At 45.5% G+C, this 17,384-nt stretch overlaps 1 protein-coding gene across 1 annotated transcript in view; it reads right to left on the reverse strand.

The window, feature by feature from the left end:
* Positions 1-4: 4 nt before the first annotated feature.
* Positions 5-17,384, reverse strand: part of LOC121309406 (sortilin-related receptor-like) — a gene marked incomplete at its 3' end in the record, with an annotated part of 44,287 nt that continues 26,907 nt past the window's right edge. The window contains exons 16-45 of the mRNA XM_041242313.1: positions 16,712-16,797; positions 16,145-16,317; positions 15,703-15,834; positions 15,323-15,414; positions 14,892-15,138; positions 14,328-14,466; positions 13,843-14,016; positions 13,430-13,543; positions 13,123-13,245; positions 12,621-12,740; positions 11,884-12,009; positions 11,186-11,299; positions 10,521-10,652; positions 10,242-10,373; positions 9,563-9,697; positions 8,590-8,742; positions 7,659-7,814; positions 6,937-7,065; positions 6,218-6,344; positions 5,605-5,774; positions 4,914-5,026; positions 4,601-4,708; positions 4,078-4,150; positions 3,547-3,629; positions 3,130-3,226; positions 2,321-2,505; positions 1,959-2,078; positions 1,536-1,700; positions 559-733; positions 5-99 (exon numbers count right to left, since the gene is read on the reverse strand). Of these exons, the coding sequence (XP_041098247.1) occupies positions 5-99; positions 559-733; positions 1,536-1,700; positions 1,959-2,078; positions 2,321-2,505; positions 3,130-3,226; positions 3,547-3,629; positions 4,078-4,150; positions 4,601-4,708; positions 4,914-5,026; positions 5,605-5,774; positions 6,218-6,344; positions 6,937-7,065; positions 7,659-7,814; positions 8,590-8,742; positions 9,563-9,697; positions 10,242-10,373; positions 10,521-10,652; positions 11,186-11,299; positions 11,884-12,009; positions 12,621-12,740; positions 13,123-13,245; positions 13,430-13,543; positions 13,843-14,016; positions 14,328-14,466; positions 14,892-15,138; positions 15,323-15,414; positions 15,703-15,834; positions 16,145-16,317; positions 16,712-16,797 (3,988 nt within the window). The remainder of the gene's footprint in view (positions 100-558; positions 734-1,535; positions 1,701-1,958; positions 2,079-2,320; positions 2,506-3,129; positions 3,227-3,546; positions 3,630-4,077; positions 4,151-4,600; positions 4,709-4,913; positions 5,027-5,604; positions 5,775-6,217; positions 6,345-6,936; positions 7,066-7,658; positions 7,815-8,589; positions 8,743-9,562; positions 9,698-10,241; positions 10,374-10,520; positions 10,653-11,185; positions 11,300-11,883; positions 12,010-12,620; positions 12,741-13,122; positions 13,246-13,429; positions 13,544-13,842; positions 14,017-14,327; positions 14,467-14,891; positions 15,139-15,322; positions 15,415-15,702; positions 15,835-16,144; positions 16,318-16,711; positions 16,798-17,384) is intronic.

A 17,384-nucleotide genomic window follows, 5' to 3' on the forward strand; every position in this document is an offset into this window, starting at 1 on the left:
CGTTGAAGCTCTTCTCCTTCACAGCTAAGCTCTTCCAGAAGAGAAAGATGTGGTCGTTTTCTGAAATGATCTTCAGAGATTCTGGTGCCGAGAGTGGGACTAATATCGGAAATACAAAGAGCCATCACCAGACTTGTACAATTACAATTATTCTGCAGTAATTACAATTATATTAAAAAGCAACAAAGAACTCCCCACGTTAACATGTTTACTGTATTTATTCTAAATAACCAAGCAATAAATCACGGGTACAAACACAGAACCATACTATGTAATTGCTTCACTAAGTGGCTGAAAAACGATCGAATGACACACAAATGGATCTGTAATTGATCAATTATACGGTATAATTACAATTCCGCACGTGTGCCAAGGTTGAACTCCATCAGTAATTGCAATTACTTCCGTATTGCACAAGACTGATTGAACACTAAGCTTCATATAAAGAAGCAATCCTCGCTGGCTGGCTGTGCGTTTGCTCTTAGTTTTATTGAGGATGACGCTGGCCTCTTTGCTCATACCTACATTGGAGGATGACGCTGGCCTCTTTGCTCTTACCTGCATTGAGGATGACGCTGGCCTCTTTGCTCATGTTTGACAGGCGTACAGAGATGCTGTACCTGCCTCCTGGCTCCAGTGATTTCACACAGTACTCCACTGTGTTGTTGCTCGTAGTCACCTTGTAGCTGCGCTCCTGCATCCTGATGGTGTCCCTCACCTGAACAGCGTAGGTCTGGACAGAGAACACAAGCAGGGTTCAATCAATCAAACAAGGTCGTTCAGTCAGGATCTGATTTCACCTCCGTGAGCATGGCTGGGTTTCATGGCTAAGACTGGGGGAGATTAGGAAACGCATCACAGCTAGCGAGCAGCAATGAAGAGTTAAAAACTCTGACAAAAAATAAGTTTGAAAGAGAATAGGTGTCAATTGTTTTTGAGTATTAAAAAGTTTGATCCTAGAAATAACCACAACACCTGCTTTCCCGTCCATTTGTGGATATCATAAATAAAGACCTGACTCCAGAGAATTTATCCAGGTATATTTTTGTTAAATTTTTATTTATTTTTTTTTAAACAAGAGCAGAGCTGGTTGTATTTTTGTAACTAAGACACATCTTGTTTAGTTTCTTTACATATTGTACAATAAAATGTGTATTGTCTGAGTGCAAGTATAAAGGTCAATACAGCTCTCCCTGTGGGCATCAGGGCGCTAATGGCATTCAAACCAAATCGCATGACTCCCTGCACTCCAAGAAGCAGCAGGGATACAAATAAGACTCCCGCTGCACAGCAGTTTGACCCATTCCTGGTTTCACTAGGAGTTTAACAGTAAGACACACCTGAGCTTGTTACCTGTACTCTGTGGCTAACCAAGCTCGTAGTAAAACCTGGAATGGGTGAAACTGCTCTGCAATGGGAGTCTTATTTTCAACCCAGGCCAGTGCTTTGAATACACGGAGCTGACCTGTATTACTGAAATGTGCACAGCGTGGTCAGATGTTAGCTCAGCGAGTCTTGTCTCTGTGGTGACCTACCAGGCTCTGGTTGGGATAGTCGTATGGGGGCTGCCACTTCAGCACGGCCTGGCTCTTCCCCACACTGACCCAGTGAAGATGGCGGGGGGGCAGCCTGTTGTTGGGAATCATCTTCACCACCACGTATTCTGAGGGGGGCCCCAGGTAGGGGTGGATCACACGCACCTGTGGAAGGAGGAAGAGGAGAGCAACGTCAGCGTTGAGTCTCCTCTCTCTCTCTCCCCTGCTAGTCACCCCAGAGCTCCAGCAGAGACACAGCTGTACTGAGCCATGCTTGGGAGTCACAGCTAGCACCCCTGCTAGTAGCAATAGCAGAAACAGTGTTCCTTGCAGAACCAATAGCATTTGTAATATCACTAGTCGTACTAATAGCACTGTATAATTCTCTATACCGACGCACAATTAACTATGGGAGCTGCTTACCAGAAAGAGGAGCTGCTCGTCGCTCTCCACAGTCACTGTGAGGTTGTGGGAAGACGTAGATTTGGTCTTTGGATTTTTATACAGTTCAAAGAAGGAAGTAGCAAAGAAGACACCATAAACCTGTAGAGAATAAATAAACACGCACCAAACGGAAACGAGTGTTAACGAGAGCGACATTAAACATGGTGTGATAAGCGAGAGTACCAGGAGCTGCTTCCCATTGACTCCTGTGATATTCCACCTGACTGAATGGCATGAGGAAGGCCATGACAAGCACAAAACCAATAATAAATGGAAATGTAAAAAATACCAAAAAAGGCAATTAAAACGACATTTGATGATGCTTTTAAACTGAGACTCACCACGTCCTCAGGGCCGGTCCAGCTGCAGTCCACGGCGCTCTGGTTGACAGCCCTGGCTTTGAGCAGCGGACGGGACGGTTGCTGATTCGTGGTCTGCACTCGGGTGAAGGAGGTGGGGCTGTCACCCAGCCTGGTTATAGCCCATACAGCAACCTCGTAGACTGTTCCTGGGGTCAAATTCTTCACTAGGGAAAACAAAACAGTGCAGCATCTTAGAGAAAAGCCAGCCTGTTTTTAAAAAAAGAACTGTCCAAACATCCTGGAATGTCTGGGACACAACCAGGAACCGCGTGCTGGTTCCAGCCACACTTCCACTGTCACTGTGAGCACTCGCTGCAGTCCGTTTCCATAAATCTTATCCACTTTGCACTTCGCTACGTAGATTTGAAAATGTGTGTTTAATTAATTTTTTTTTATTTTTTTTAAAGAAAGCACGTTATAGCAAACCTGTATTTTCATTTTTAAAACTTGGGTGCTACACAAAGTTCTCGGTTTGCTTGTCTTGCCTTCCAGGAAGTCTTTTGCTGCTCCTTGGTTATTTGACCCCATCAGTATCTTCCGGGTCATGTTATTGGCTGAAAGCATGTCAGGTAACATGGGAAGCAGTGGATTGGTTATCGACAGGAAAGAAGCCAGTGACAGGGTGGAGACCATCTCACCCCCAGGTGAAATGAGCCAGAACGTGCAAAAGAGTCTTCGAGCATGCCTTGTAAACAGTGTGGCAACAGATATCGTATTATAAAACGAAAATACAGGTTTCCAAAAAAAATGTTTTTTTACTCACTTGAAAATCAAAGCTGGATGCATACCTGATAGTGAAATTGTTTGGGGCTCGACCGTTAGAGTTCTGTTCTCTCTGACATGTGCATCGAACACCCAAGAGACATCCACCACATACTGCTCCACCTGGGAAGAAAATATTACAGCTGTGAACATGAGAGGATAAAACAGCAAAACGGCACTCGACTTTTCAATGAGTCATCCCCTTTAGGTGACGCTCCACTCTCAAAGTATGAAACTTAATACAACCTAAAAAATGTCTACAATAGTGTATTGATACCTTGAGTACTGCCTGCAAACAGCAAGTTTGCATCAAAGTCTCGTTGCACATGCGTGTGCAATGTTCAGTTTTGTCATCTCAGATGCTAAGTACTAATTGAACCAGACACTTCACAATCAACATTAATTATCCCCTAACAGTCGATTCCAACACACTTCAAACTAACCTGTATTTTGGAGTCCAGCTTTATACTCAAGGTGACTGAATTTTCTGTGGTGCTGTTGATGTACACCCTTGGACAGGGGAGTGCTGAAAGACAGTAGGCCATACGATACAATTAAGTAGAAGAATTGAAGCTGCAGGAACTCCAAGTATCCATCAGATGGTGCTAATGTGCTAAAAAAAATTGATTCTTGTCCAAATATCACTATAATTGCTGCAGTTTGAAAAAATGACCACTAGGGGGAAGCCTGGTGAACAATGTTCAACAATAGAGAATGCACATTAAAAGGAAAGACTTATAAAATGTAACTGGTATGCAGTGGGGTAGCACAGAGTATTTGATTAGTGGACTAGTCAAATAGAAAAGTGACTGCTGACCTAAGAAACAAACAGCAGTGTTACAAAACAGATCAATATTTAAACTCAGTAAAACATCTAGTCCTTACCAAGTGCTCCTATAGATGCATGACAGACACAACTTACAGACTTGCATTCATTACTGTATAACAAGAATAACAATGCTAAGCATGCTTACCTTTGCAATTTTTGGCCATGATTGATTTGGATTCGCTCCAGTTTCCGATGCCCCTGCTGGTCACGGCAGCCACCTGCGACCGGGGAGACAGAGGGTTGAAATTGCACTGAAGTGGAAGACAGCTCTCTGAATGAATTCAAAAATACAGCGGTGTTCAAGGTGACCTGGGATTGGTGTCCGGTTTAACACAAAGAGGGATCTTTCTGCTTGGAGCAGAATTCGTTCTCAAGCACAAACACAACAGCCAACCCTGACTGATCACTGAAGGATCTGTTGTTTCATTGGATTATTTCTGCAGAGTGCTGCCAAGCTCCTGATAAAGTCCGCTCCGCTTGCTGTCGTCGTGTTTGCTCAGTACGTTTGAAGTGGCACTGAAAGGATTTGACTGGACTAAGCAATCCCTTTACCTGCAATACCACCACAGCAGTTCCCTCGTTACCACATGGCTACTTATGCCCTGCAGTCTAAAGTGCTACCCATGAGATTTCCCTGTGTGCGCACCGGTCAAGCCTCGCCCACTTACTCGCACGCTGTACAGCTCGTTCAGCTGCAGGTTTCTGATCTCCGTGTGGTTGGTGTTCGGGCTCCTCTGGGATGTCCACTCGTTGCTGTCCTTCACACTGTACTCAACCTGGGGGAGCAGAAAGCACAGATGAGCCTCTTTCTTTGATCACACACACTACTCCCTGCCATTCAGTTCTGGGCCTCTGTCAAGTAGATTGAGAATGGTGCTCAGGACAGGAGTGCAACGCTATCAGCTTTAGTCCACTGTGCCACCCTGTGTTCACTTACGCCTAAACCATCCACAGCATGCCTGGGGGAGGAAGGGTACTCACGATGTACTCTCGGACCAGCCCGTGGGTGCAGACAGGAGGCTGCCAGCTCACAATGATGCTCGTGCTCTCTTCAGCATCACAGGTCAGCTGCAGTTTCTGAGGGGGGTCTGGAACTGAACACAAAGATCAGCAGTGACAGGGAGGCACCTGCCTTTGTGAGCTACAGTACTGACAATGCAAAACGGGGCGAGCATTTCATGCCAGCTGGAGATTAACGTTCACTGTGCCTGGGCACTATGAACTGAATCACTGTGACTGGAGACAACAGAAATACAGGCCATGCATGTTGAGAGCTCTCTCACTGATCATCCCATTCGTATTCAGCGTGGACAGGTTTATTTTATTTTGGTATCTAATCCAAGGACAGGATGACCACGTGAATCTTGCTGTTCCATGAATATTCTCATGCCTAATGACACTTTATAACGCTTTTTGTTCTCCGTCCGTAATACCCTAACTCTTTCAGCACTAATTAACCTTGAATAAAAACAACCCTACAAATATAATTCAATAGTACAAGATTGTACAAAAATTCTGTATGAGGCAAGACTGAGACCAGTTAGCCAGTGTTTCATCAAGTCACAGACTGGAAATGTATAGATCTTGCTGTGCTGAAACAGTTGCACCATGCCCTGTTTGAAAGGTAAATGCCCAGCTCTGTAGCACACTGTACAGCTGCGGAGTTACTCACTTCCCTCTGGTGTTCGGAGGGTGATCACGTCATTGCTGTTGTACATTTTATTAATGCTCTTCACCATCACTTTCACCTGGTATGACGAGTCTGGCTTCAGCACCCTCAGCACATAGCTGCTTTTATTGCTGTGGGTTTCCAGCACGTTCCAAGCACTCTGACCCACTAACCTGGGGGTGCGACAGAAATGAATATCAGACAGAAAATACAGCAGTGAGCACAGCAGCTTCTACACCGATCATCAGGAAGGGAAAACAGCTGTCTTAATAGTAGCAAAGACTGCGATGTCCAGTGTGTATGTGCGCCATGTTAAAACACAACGCAAATTTCTTCTTCGTTAGAAGTCGGCCCTTTATACAGAACACGTTATAAGAAGGCATGACCACGGCTCCCATCATTCCTCATAATGCCGTTACACTAGTACTCTCGTTAGAAGGCAGAACAAATTCCTAGTGTCTTACCTCTGGCTCGAGACTGCAACATTATACAGGGGAAGCATCGCATTTGCATTTTGTCTCTCCTTTGCTTTTATCTAAGACTAGCAGTCCACTTCTGTACCAAGAGAGACACACTAGGATGCAGTCTAGAGTTCTGACACCGATCTGGAACTCACCTGTAGTGCACCACATAGGTGTACATGGATCGGGGCAGGTTCTTTGGGCGAGACCAGGTCAGGCTAACATTGCCGGAGAAATCTGCCGTCCACTTCAAATTCTGAACCTTGTACACAAGGGTAGCGTCTTTGACAGAAAAATGAAAACACAAGATTGAACAAAGATCAGCTTCAACACGAAGGGTAAAAGCTCCCCCTCCCCTGCACCCCAACCCATAATATATTTGACATTATTGTGTGTCCACATACAGACAGGCAGTCAGATGAGGCAGCCTCCATACACCCCCATATTACAGTACAGCCAGCAACTTGGGCTAAAGAATTACAATGATGTACTTCTCTAGTTACAGCATATGCAAAAAGTCTGACGTAACTCCGGCAGCACTATAGATATGCTGCAAGGAGGCGGCTACTTTTAAAGGTGAGAATGCACCCATCCAGTTCTAATTTAAATGTCTGAGGAGCAGGAAATAGACTTCAGGCATCTTCTACAGCCATCACAATCCCTGGACCTCAATCCAATTGCCTACCTCTCCGCATCAATTACATGACACGTGACTGTCTCCCTTGAGACGCCTTCCAGTAGCTCGTGGTGTCTCTGCCACGTCGAGGCTGCGATCAGGGTCAGGACTAATATCAGGCAAGTGTCCTGGAAGTGTCAGGGGCAGTGCATGCAAAAGCTCTGAAGGTACATACAGGTGTAACTCCACCCTTCCCACCTGTGCAGTTGCGCTCGTCGCTTCCATCCGAGCAGTCGAGGTAACCGTCACAGCGCTCGTTCTGCAGGATGCAGGTCTCCCTGTCCTCACACAGAGTCCCGTTCACACAGGGCAGGGGGCTGTGCGTCGCTGTGGACACACACACACACAGAAATAAACAGGGAGCACGATTCTCAGCCATTCGCATGAACACAGGGCAGGGGGAAACAAGAAAACCAAGTAAAAATAAAACAAAAAAGATTTAAAACAACAGTAAACCGGACATTTAAATCCTATACGGCTAACATCTTACTAAACATTTAACTGAAAGCGTCCAGGTTGTATGGGGATCTTTCATTGTTTTTTAGCTTGGTGTATATCAATACATTCAGAAATTCTAAAACACATATTCAGTGACAAACGTCTTCATTGAAGATATGAGGACTTCTAGTTCAAAACATGCTACTAAAAATGTATTAAGTTAGTACACTTAGCACCAGTTAGTGTTCTTTTTTACATTAGTTATGGATGATATATTGAAACACGACAGATTTCAACGCAAACTCCACTAAACCATGAATTTTCCACTAGCAAGTTCATACTTATACATTCCAGACCACACTTTGAATTGTTAAAAGACAGAACTCCTTGTTTCCCCATTGTTTCTCTCTGGGGTATAAGACTAAGCCCCCCTCCATCTCGGAGCGTGCATCGGCAAGCCTTGCTAGCTGAACTCCACTCACGGCAGCTGGCCTCATCCGACGCGTCCTGGCAGTCCGTGTGTCCGTCGCAGCGCTTCCAGTACTGGATGCAGTGTCTGTCCCGCTGGCACTGGAACTCCCCCTGCCTGCAGCCTCCCGGGGGCCTCGTTGGGGAGGGAGTGGTGGTCACGTTTACACCTGAGCCAGACAACAACAAAGACATGGTCACTTCATTTCCACATCACAAGCATACAGGGCTGGCTAGAACAGAGACCGGATATGCAGTGCAGCCAGACTCTAGGAGCCAGTAGCCAGTGTTATTAAAAGAGTCCCAACCAAGATTTTAAAACCCAATTTCTTACTACTATTAATATTATTACTGGCCCTATTCTGTTGAAGACATGTTGGTTCTTTGTGCTCAGTTTGAGATATGCAGATCACTCTACTGATGGAAGGTTTCTTGTGCTTCCTGGTTCCATGTCTCCATGTGAAAAGAACATGTGATCTGCGGCACTGATGCAGCAGCAATCTAGAGCAACTGAAAATACTCTCATCACAATGAAAAGCAGCAAGCAGTTACAACGTGAAGTAGTAAGGAAAACTGATTTTGAAAGCGTCTGTTAGCACCCCTTTTAAATGTCTTGGTTTACAAGACATTAATTCACATTTTAAAAAGCATGAAAAAAAAAAAAGTAGGATTTTACATACAGTATGTGTGTGCGGCTGGGCAGAATGCCCTCCGTTTATCCAAGGGCCAATATAGCCTGTGGTAAAGAATAGCAAAACCAGCCTGACATGCCAACTGGGGAAGCAGCTATATCTCTGCAAAACTATGTATGAAATGTGAATTGAATGCAGACAGGAATCACTGAACACCCCCAGACTCTGATAACCTAGATTTATCCCCCACTCATCTTCTACCTGTCTCAGTGTGCACGAAGTTCAAGCATTTTAGTTCAATAGACCCCCTCACCAGTGGGACAGCCCTCCTCGTCTGCCCCGTCTGGACAGTCTGCATAGCGGTCACACACCCAGCTGTTGATGATGCAGGCCCCCGAATTACAGAGGAATCGATTAGGGGGGCAGGTGGTGGGGCGGCTGGTTGTGTGGGGGATCAGCCCCGAATCTGCAATGGGAACAACCCTGCATGTCAGCAACAAGGGTACAAAAGGTATTACAGGGCCTGTACGTTACTCTTAAAATCCCACACAGCCAGTCAGTTTAATTAAAGAGGGATCCACGAAACAAAGTAGACACACACACACACACTTAACATCATCCATTCTCACACACAGTCCTCACTGGTCAGTAATAACATTTACTTTGAACAATAAAATCAGATCTGAAATGTGCACAGTTAAGCTGCACTTCGACCGTCAAATGGTAACCGATTACTGAACTCGGGAGCGAGAGGAATTTTCAGTTTGCATTCAGTGTTCCTTAAAATAGAAGAGTCCTTTATTCGACTTGCTAACACGGATCGCAAATATCTTGGACCATCACCGTGCAAAACTGCAATGGTAACAGAACCATTTTAGTATATACATCAGGCAGTGATGAGCTGGACCACCAGAGACAAGTGTGGGTACCATATCAGAACAGCCCTACATACAGCTGCTTTGTAATTTGATATTTTTACAATAGTAGTTGTTTCGACAATAGATCCCCAATCTAAAAAGGCATTAATACATATGTGATTAAACTGAGTAGGACCTCCTATTTCTATTATTATTCCCAACACTGGATTAAAAAAAAAAAATGCAGTTATGGTACATTATGTTGTAGACAATTAATAAATTTCACTGAATACTGGAAGCAAGTGATGCAAATCTAACTGCAGGTTTACAACGTGTGTGTGTGTGTGTGTGTTTCACATGTAACCAGTGCTGATCATACAGACATTGTGTGTCCTGTATCACACTGTGTTACAGCGAGCTCTGCGTTACCTCCACACTCTGCCTCATCAGACCAGTCTCCGCAGTCATTCTCCCTGTCGCACTTCCACCAGGACGGGATGCAGCGCCCGTTCTTGCACTGGAACTGGAAGTACAGAGAGCAGCCAGACACCTCCGTCGGGGTCTCTGAAACACAGGGCCAGGGACCCACTCAATATTATTCCCGCACTGCTTGTTCAGTTACCTTAGCGCTAACCACAAGTCATTTTAACAGTGTGTGGTACGCAGCAGACTCCGGTAACACTCTGAACAAGACAGTAGTTTATAGTTTGTCTACTTGAGTTTTGTAACCTTTAAAAAAAGGTATGTAACATGCATGAGACTGCCAACGACAGCACATTATCTACTCTGTCCTGCAATCAAGTTCAGGGTATTGCAGGTTTATTCCTGACCTGGAAAATATAAAAAGGGGCTTTTTGTATCATGCATGTATTTCTGCCCACAAAACAAATAAGCAGGTCCCAGTTTTAAAGCAAAGAAAACCTAAAAGCCCAAATTAAAAACTGAGCAATACCTGTAAACAAATCTATATAGTGTTTGTTTTGCCAGTTCTCTTTCTTTTTAAAAGGGCAAACAGCACAAACAGGCTCAATAGAATAGCCGACTCTTAACATCTTGTATTTCACCGCACTGATAAGTACGTGTTAAATCGGCTGGCATCATAACTCACCACAGTTGGCTTCATCAGAGTAATCTCCACAGTCATCCATGCCATCACACTTCCACTCCATGCTGACGCACATCCCGTTGAGACACTGGAAACTGGACGAGTCGCACGTCTTCTCAAACTCCGGCCGGGTGGCTGAAGATACACGATTAGAGTACTGATCAGCTAAACACCCAACAAGATCTCGTGCTATTCACCCTCGCCTCCAGCAGCTAGCAGGTTAACGGCACAGACAGATGTGGATTTTCTGGGCAGAGGAGGAAGTGAGAGACTGGGACTTACAGCAGCCAGCATAGGCAGAGTCCTCATCGGATCCATCTTCACACTGCCGAACCCCGTCACACACCATGGACTGGAACAGACACTGCCGGCGATTCTTGCACACAAAGTCCATGTACCTCGTGCACAGGGGGTCTGGACAAGGAGCCACAGGCACATGTGAGAGCAAGCAATACTCGGGTCAGAGACAAGCTTGTACTGTTGTTTAAATACATACCACTCCATAAGGGACTACAATGGAAAGCCCAACCTGGAGAGGCAGCTGATAAGTTTTCACTGAAGATGAGCGGGAGATTGTTGAATTTTAATTGAAAGAAATTTGATTTCCATTAGGATATTTATTTTGATTTAAAAAGTAAAAATTAGACTACACTAGATCCCTCATCTTTAAGATGACTTTGTTTTTGGGACAAAATGTGAATGTTTGATAGAAGGGAGTCCACTGAATTTGGTAAAACAAGAGGACTTCTCTAACAGTGTGTGTGTGTGTGTGTGAGAGAGTCTTAAATATATTTCTTTGTCCTTAAAATGAAGTACACGGAACAATAAGAGTGATGTTGACATTGACATGAAAGTGTTTTGCTGTGAACCCTGCAGTCTACCGAGTCACACCCAGCCCCAATGGAGGCCCACTGTTTAGGCTTTGTGGATGCCCTGGTTGTACCCACCACAGTGTTTCTCGTCCTCCCCCTCTGGACAGTCGCTGACCCCGTTGCAGTGCTTGCTGGCTGAGATGCAGGTCTGGTTGCTGCACTGGAACCCATTACAGCTTCCCCTGGTATCTGAGAGGAAGAAGAAGAACAAGCCAGCTCAGCCCCAGGGAGAGGAAGACTTACCCAGAATATCCACACTGAAATCCCACAGTGCGCTCCCAACGCTTAGGAGTTCACTACAGCTAGCATACCAATATACCAAGCTTTTCAGAACTGCAGCAACGAGCACGAAGAGGCAACTCCTCAGCCAGAAATAATCTGAAAAAAAATACCTGAGTAGCTGAAATAACACCCACTGATAGAAAACAAAGGATTTCACTGATAAACAATTAACCATTAACTGAAGTTCAGTTACATTCAAATAAACAATCAGGTGAGCCTATAAAAAAGGACAAGCTATCCGCACTAAACAGGTTTTACACAGACGTCATTTACGTCTCTAGAAAAACGAACAATTCTCAACATGCACACATGTGTGTAAGCGCTAAATCACAGTGCTCATGCACTGCAAGATACACACGGGAGCGGTTTTATACACGCATTGTGTTATGCATATTACTGAACTCTCCACTGAACCGCGTCATTTTCCAGGAGGATTCTGAGAAGGAAGCACTCATTTGGGCAGGGAGACTCCTGTTTCCAGGGCTTCTCACCACACTGTTTTTTGTCCTCGTCCGAGCCGTCCCGACAGTCGTCATCCCCGTCACACACCCAGCGCTGTGGGATACAATGACCCGTCAAGCACAGGAAACTGGACGCCTCGCACGTGCGATGACCGACTGGAAAACAGAGACGGGAAGAGGAGGGAGAGAGAGAGAGCGGAGAGGCGAGAGGAGCGAGAGAAGAGAGAGAGAGAGAGAGAGAGGTTATTCAGGGTACTCTGAAGAGCAGCTCATTAGTCACAGGCTCGCTTTGTATATCATTTTCAGTCATCAGCTATTTTTAAATGCAAACCTGTGGCATCAAAGCTCACAAACATGTCTTCTCTATGACTAGAGTGTAACCATTTGCATGTGCAACACTCTGCCCCCAGCGGATGCAAGAAGTGCATCATAAACCAATGGATCACAGCCACAGCGATGGGTGTCAGGGCAGAGTGTTGCAGGGGGGGCTGGATAATGGTTACACTGTGCTTACATTACTCTTGGATCACATCCTTACCAAATAATTTTATAGCTAGCCAGTACAAAATAATAATTCTTTTTTATGAAGGAAAATTAGAATTTGTAAGTTTTTGAAAACGTTGAAAATGCTGAACGACCCCGTAACTATGAACGGCTTCTCATTGGTTGAAGCAGAGGGGGGAAGAAAGGGAGGACTCTGGATGTGAACCCTGGCTCTCTCAGGTCTCTTCAGAACGCACTGACCAGTCAATAGCCCCCTGGATCACCTGTGCAGTTGGCTTCGTCTGACCAATCCCTGCAGTCGTTGTCTCCGTCGCAACTCCACGCTAATCGGATACACACCCCTGAGGCACAAGTGAACTCGTTCTCCCCACACTTGTGATCATCTGCAAACAACACACACAAACTCAAGGAGGCAGTATAAACAGCATGCTGGTCCATAGATTCAATTTTAAAACGTGATATCTGGTACTACACAAAGTCAAAGAAAGTTCTTAAGGCAAGCAAACTGGGACCTTTCTTTAGCCTAGTGTAGCACCAGATGTCTGTTTTAAAATGAAAAACATATGTTTGCTCCAATGTGTGTTTCTTTCAAAACTGCACGTCTGAGATCTTTGAAGCTAAGTGCGAAATGAGCAAGATGTCTGGAATGATTGTTAGCTGCAATTACTCCAGCCAAAAAAAAAAAAAAAGTAACAGATTTGTTTCCTAACAGTTTGAATGTGTTTTAAAGAGTACAGCTGTGCTGCTCCTGTTCTACTATCTTACTGCAGTGTTCTTCGTCGCTGTTGTCCCCGCAGTCATCCTCACGATCGCATTTGAAGGCCAGGGGGATGCAAGAGCCTGAGACCACACAGCGGAACTGAACTTCGGGGTCACACACGGTGGTGGCTGTGAGAGACAGGGGGGGAGACGGGGGTCACGTTTCAGTCTACACTGTTAATCCACTCTGTAAAACTCTTCTCATTCAAATATCTGACTGGGGCTGCTGGCAGTTTATCTGCGTGTTATTCAAATGTATACATTTCTGCGTTTGTTTCACGTGCACTACATCACAAAGCAGAGCTTCACGTACGGCACTCCTGTTCATCACTCATGTCTCCACAGTCGTTGTCGCTGTCGCACTGCCAGATGCTGCTGATGCAGTTCCCATTGGAGCAGCGGTACTGATTCGGCAAGCAGGTGCTTTCTGCATGAGGACACAAACACAGCAAATCACCAACATGTAGTAGATAAGTGCTGGACACTGCAATTCAGAGCAGGGCAGACTACCTGAATCCCCCCCTCAAGTTCAAATCTTAGAGCTTATTAAAGCAAATCCAGCTCTCCCTGTCTGCTCTGTGCTACAACAGCGCTCTGCAGTTCCGTGCGGGATTCTATTTGAGACCTGCATCGAGCCTGCTGTGTTGGAAGAGCTGCAGCCTACAGTAGATGCACTGCTATTTTTTTCTACTGGGAGTGTCTGAGGCCAGGGCCCCTGCCTCTCACCTCGTTTGACGCAGGTGTGGTTTTGGAGCTGGTAGCCAGCGGGACAGTCGCACTGCAGATCGCCGGAGGGCAGCGTGGTGCTGGTCACTCCCTCCGGACACACACACACATGTCCGTGGTCGGGTCTGGGCAGACACAACAGTCTGCAGGGATTGTGAGCACATGAGTTGTGGCCTGAGGAGAAAATAAATAGATAAAAAAGGTTACGACTTTGCGAAAGCCTTTATAGAAGCATGCTCTCATCCTTTGCTAGTGCTGCATGCAATCATTCAGACTGAAATCAGGTGGTGTTGATTGTGAACGTAAGACCTTTCAACTCGGACAGCCCCTCCTGTATACAGGCAGTAGTGCTGCACGAAACGATCACTGGATTATTCGGATGATCTCTCCACACGCAAGGGTCGTTGCCGTCGACTGGGTTAATTTAGCATTCCAGCAACAGCTGCTTGGACTTAGTCAAGAAGCTAGCAAAGTCGAGACTTCACCTTCTATTTTGCCTTTGTAGAAGATTTTCAAGTCCATGACTCCGGTCAATCTCCCGACCAGCAGTTCGCTGCCCGAGGAGACGGTCTTCAATGCCTTGAAAATACCCATTCGGGACCAGTCATCCCAGTAGATCTCGTTCTGAAAATGGGTTAGGATTAATACCATGGTAGAGGTTTCCACATGTACAGATAGAGACTACCATTTAGGAGGAGTGAGAAATGCGCAGTTTGATCAGCTGTTAGCTCATCTTTAAATACGCAGATGTGAGAATGCATCCGGCGCGACTATCAAACCAGTGTTTCATGCCTGCTTGCATATTAAATAGCATCTCTGAAATATTATCGATGTCTCTTGAAATGTTTGCAAATTATTTCAAATAACCCGCCTCATTTTAGGAATGTAAAACTCCAATCAAATGTTTTACCCTTGACGTCATTATGTATTTCTACAAACAGTATGTTTAGGAATACTAAGCCTCATATGCCTCCATTATGATAACACAAGTCAGGGCATGCTCTCTGTAACATAAGTGTAACAAAGCAGCCGTTGTCCGAGTCCCGCACCTTGAACACTGCGATGGCATAGGGGTGTGGCAGGTCCTGCTGCAGCACGGTCCTCTGCCCCCCGCTGAAGTCGGCTCGTTCAATCCGGTCCCCGAAGGCCTCGGTCCAGTAGATCCAGCGCTCATCCACGGTGATCCCGTTCGGCCACCTGACCCCGTCGGACACGATGCGGGAGACACTGGAGCCGTCCATAGCACTGCGGTAGATCCCAGCCGCGCTGTCCCCCCAGTCTGTCCAGAACATCAGACTGAGTGTGGAGAGAGAGAGAGAGAGAGAGAGAGAGAGAGAGAGAGAGAGAGAGAGAGAGAGAGAGAGAGAGGGAGGGAGGAGACGGAGAGTCAGACTTGACATGGCCTCGACAAACCTTGTATGTACCGATCTCAAGCACACACCTTCGTCTCAGTGCTGGGTTAAGAAATATGAAAAATAACCTTTGCCCAGGTATTAGCACCAGAGCCCTGGGGTGCTCCAGTACTGTGGAGTTCAGCAGTGTATGGCGGAAGTCCCCATCTGGATTAGATACCTACAAAACAGGAAATAACAGATGACGTTGTGTGCTGTTGACAAGGAGCTAGATACTGAAATCAGATGACAAAGTTTCTGCAAACTATATCATTGGCAGATATGAACAAACTAGGAGGATAATTCCTGGACTGCACCAGAACAGTTTAGAGGAAAACCATATATTTCATTAAAACTCCTCATGTCTGAAATCAACAAAAAAGCTGAATAGCAAATGGAAAGCTGGGGAGTAACAACAGTACCTGCCGATCCTCTCTCTATTTCTCTCTCCCCTCCCTCCATGCCTCACCTCGATTTTCTGGGCTTCAGCATCCACCCAGTAGAGCAGCTGGCTGACCGGGTCGAAGGCCAGAGCCTCCACATTCTGCAGGTCACTACGGACAATCACCTCCTGACCACTGGTTCCGTTGAGACACAAGCGCTGCAGAAACACAAACAAAACTGACTGCTTCATCTGCCTTTAGGCAAAACAGAATCCACTTTTATACTCCTTGATGAATTACTCCCCAGAAGAGAAAGTGAAACAAAGAGAACTTGTTACAGGGAGGAAACGTGTTGCTGTATACATCGTCTTGTTGAGATACACTGTGGATCATTTTCTGATTCAGCCATCACATCATGGTCAAGGCGACTTTAAAAGTTAAAGCAGGAGTTCAAATTGAGATGAGACTGAATCAGTGATGACTAAAGTCCAGGTAATGGACCCCGGGCGTGGCTCCAGACAGGCTCACCTGTATGGTGTCCAGCGCGATGTCAGCCCAGTACAAGCAGTTGCGCTGGAAGTCGAAGTCGAGGGCAACAGCGCTGCGTAAGCCTGTTAGAGGCAGGGTCTCGTCAGCCCCGGTGGACAGGTCATAGCGGTGAATCGCGTTGCGCAGGGCATACAAAATGAACTCATTCGCCTCTGTGATAAAAAAAAAAAACAGGACGGGCAACCACATTCAGCAGGGTTTAACCATGCAAAGACACAAGCTCAGAAATGTAAGCCTCTGTACGGGGATAAACAAATACTGCGAGCACACTTGGGAACACTGCACTCAAGCTCAGCTGCAAGGAGGGAGGATGTTTCTCAAATGGAACAGCATTGTAACTCACGCCACGACATTGATAGTGTTAGGAAACCAGAGTGTAAGCGGAGGTCACAAAGTCCTGCTTCACACACACACGCAGTTAGGTAGGATATGTAAGACAGACACTTGAGAGTGTTCGTTGGCTCTTGGCATTTAAGGGGTTATAGCGAACGAAATAATTCCCCACACTGTTAGCTCTGTGCTCTTCCCAGTTCATTTTATTCTTACCTCCCACAGGACAGGGCAGCGTCTGTCCATCCAGGCGCAGCTCCACATCTCCTCCACTGCAGGTGTCTCCCGAGACCTTGCGATACCTGAAGATATTGGGGACAGATTTAACAAACGGCACCAAACCAGAGACTGAGAGCACAGTAGTACAGGGTGATGGCAGCAGTTCCCCTCTCAATACTTTGCTAGATTTCAGATTATTTTAGATGGCTTCACTTAACCGAAGGCTTTCGTAGTAAAGGTTTTAATTTAATTTGCAAATCCTTAATGTTTGCATCCTCACTGAGCAAATCAGTCCAAAAGCAGGTAAAGGCAGAGCCCAGAACAATAAAGCATAATAATAAAGCAAATGTAGAAAAAATAATTATATTTAAAGCCATTTAATAAAATTGTTATTGTATTAAAAACGACAAATAAAAATGGACAAGACAATTATTGTGGAAATCGAACCAAATTCTTGGGTGGAAAATAGAAGCTTCCAAAAAAACAAACAAAAAAAAAAAAAAAAACAAACAAACACACACAAACCGAAAGTGTCATTCATGCCTACTATTTAAGGAGGCTAATAGATACCACTAGACGCGTATTCTCTTTCAGACACACGGTGGCACTGTTGCACAGGCCAAGGAAACACTACAGGCAAAAAAAACATGGGCTCAGAAACTCTTCAGTA

Source organism: Polyodon spathula, unplaced genomic scaffold (genome assembly GCF_017654505.1).
Source record: "Polyodon spathula isolate WHYD16114869_AA unplaced genomic scaffold, ASM1765450v1 scaffolds_1271, whole genome shotgun sequence".
NCBI classification, from domain to species: Eukaryota; Metazoa; Chordata; class Actinopteri; order Acipenseriformes; family Polyodontidae; genus Polyodon; species Polyodon spathula.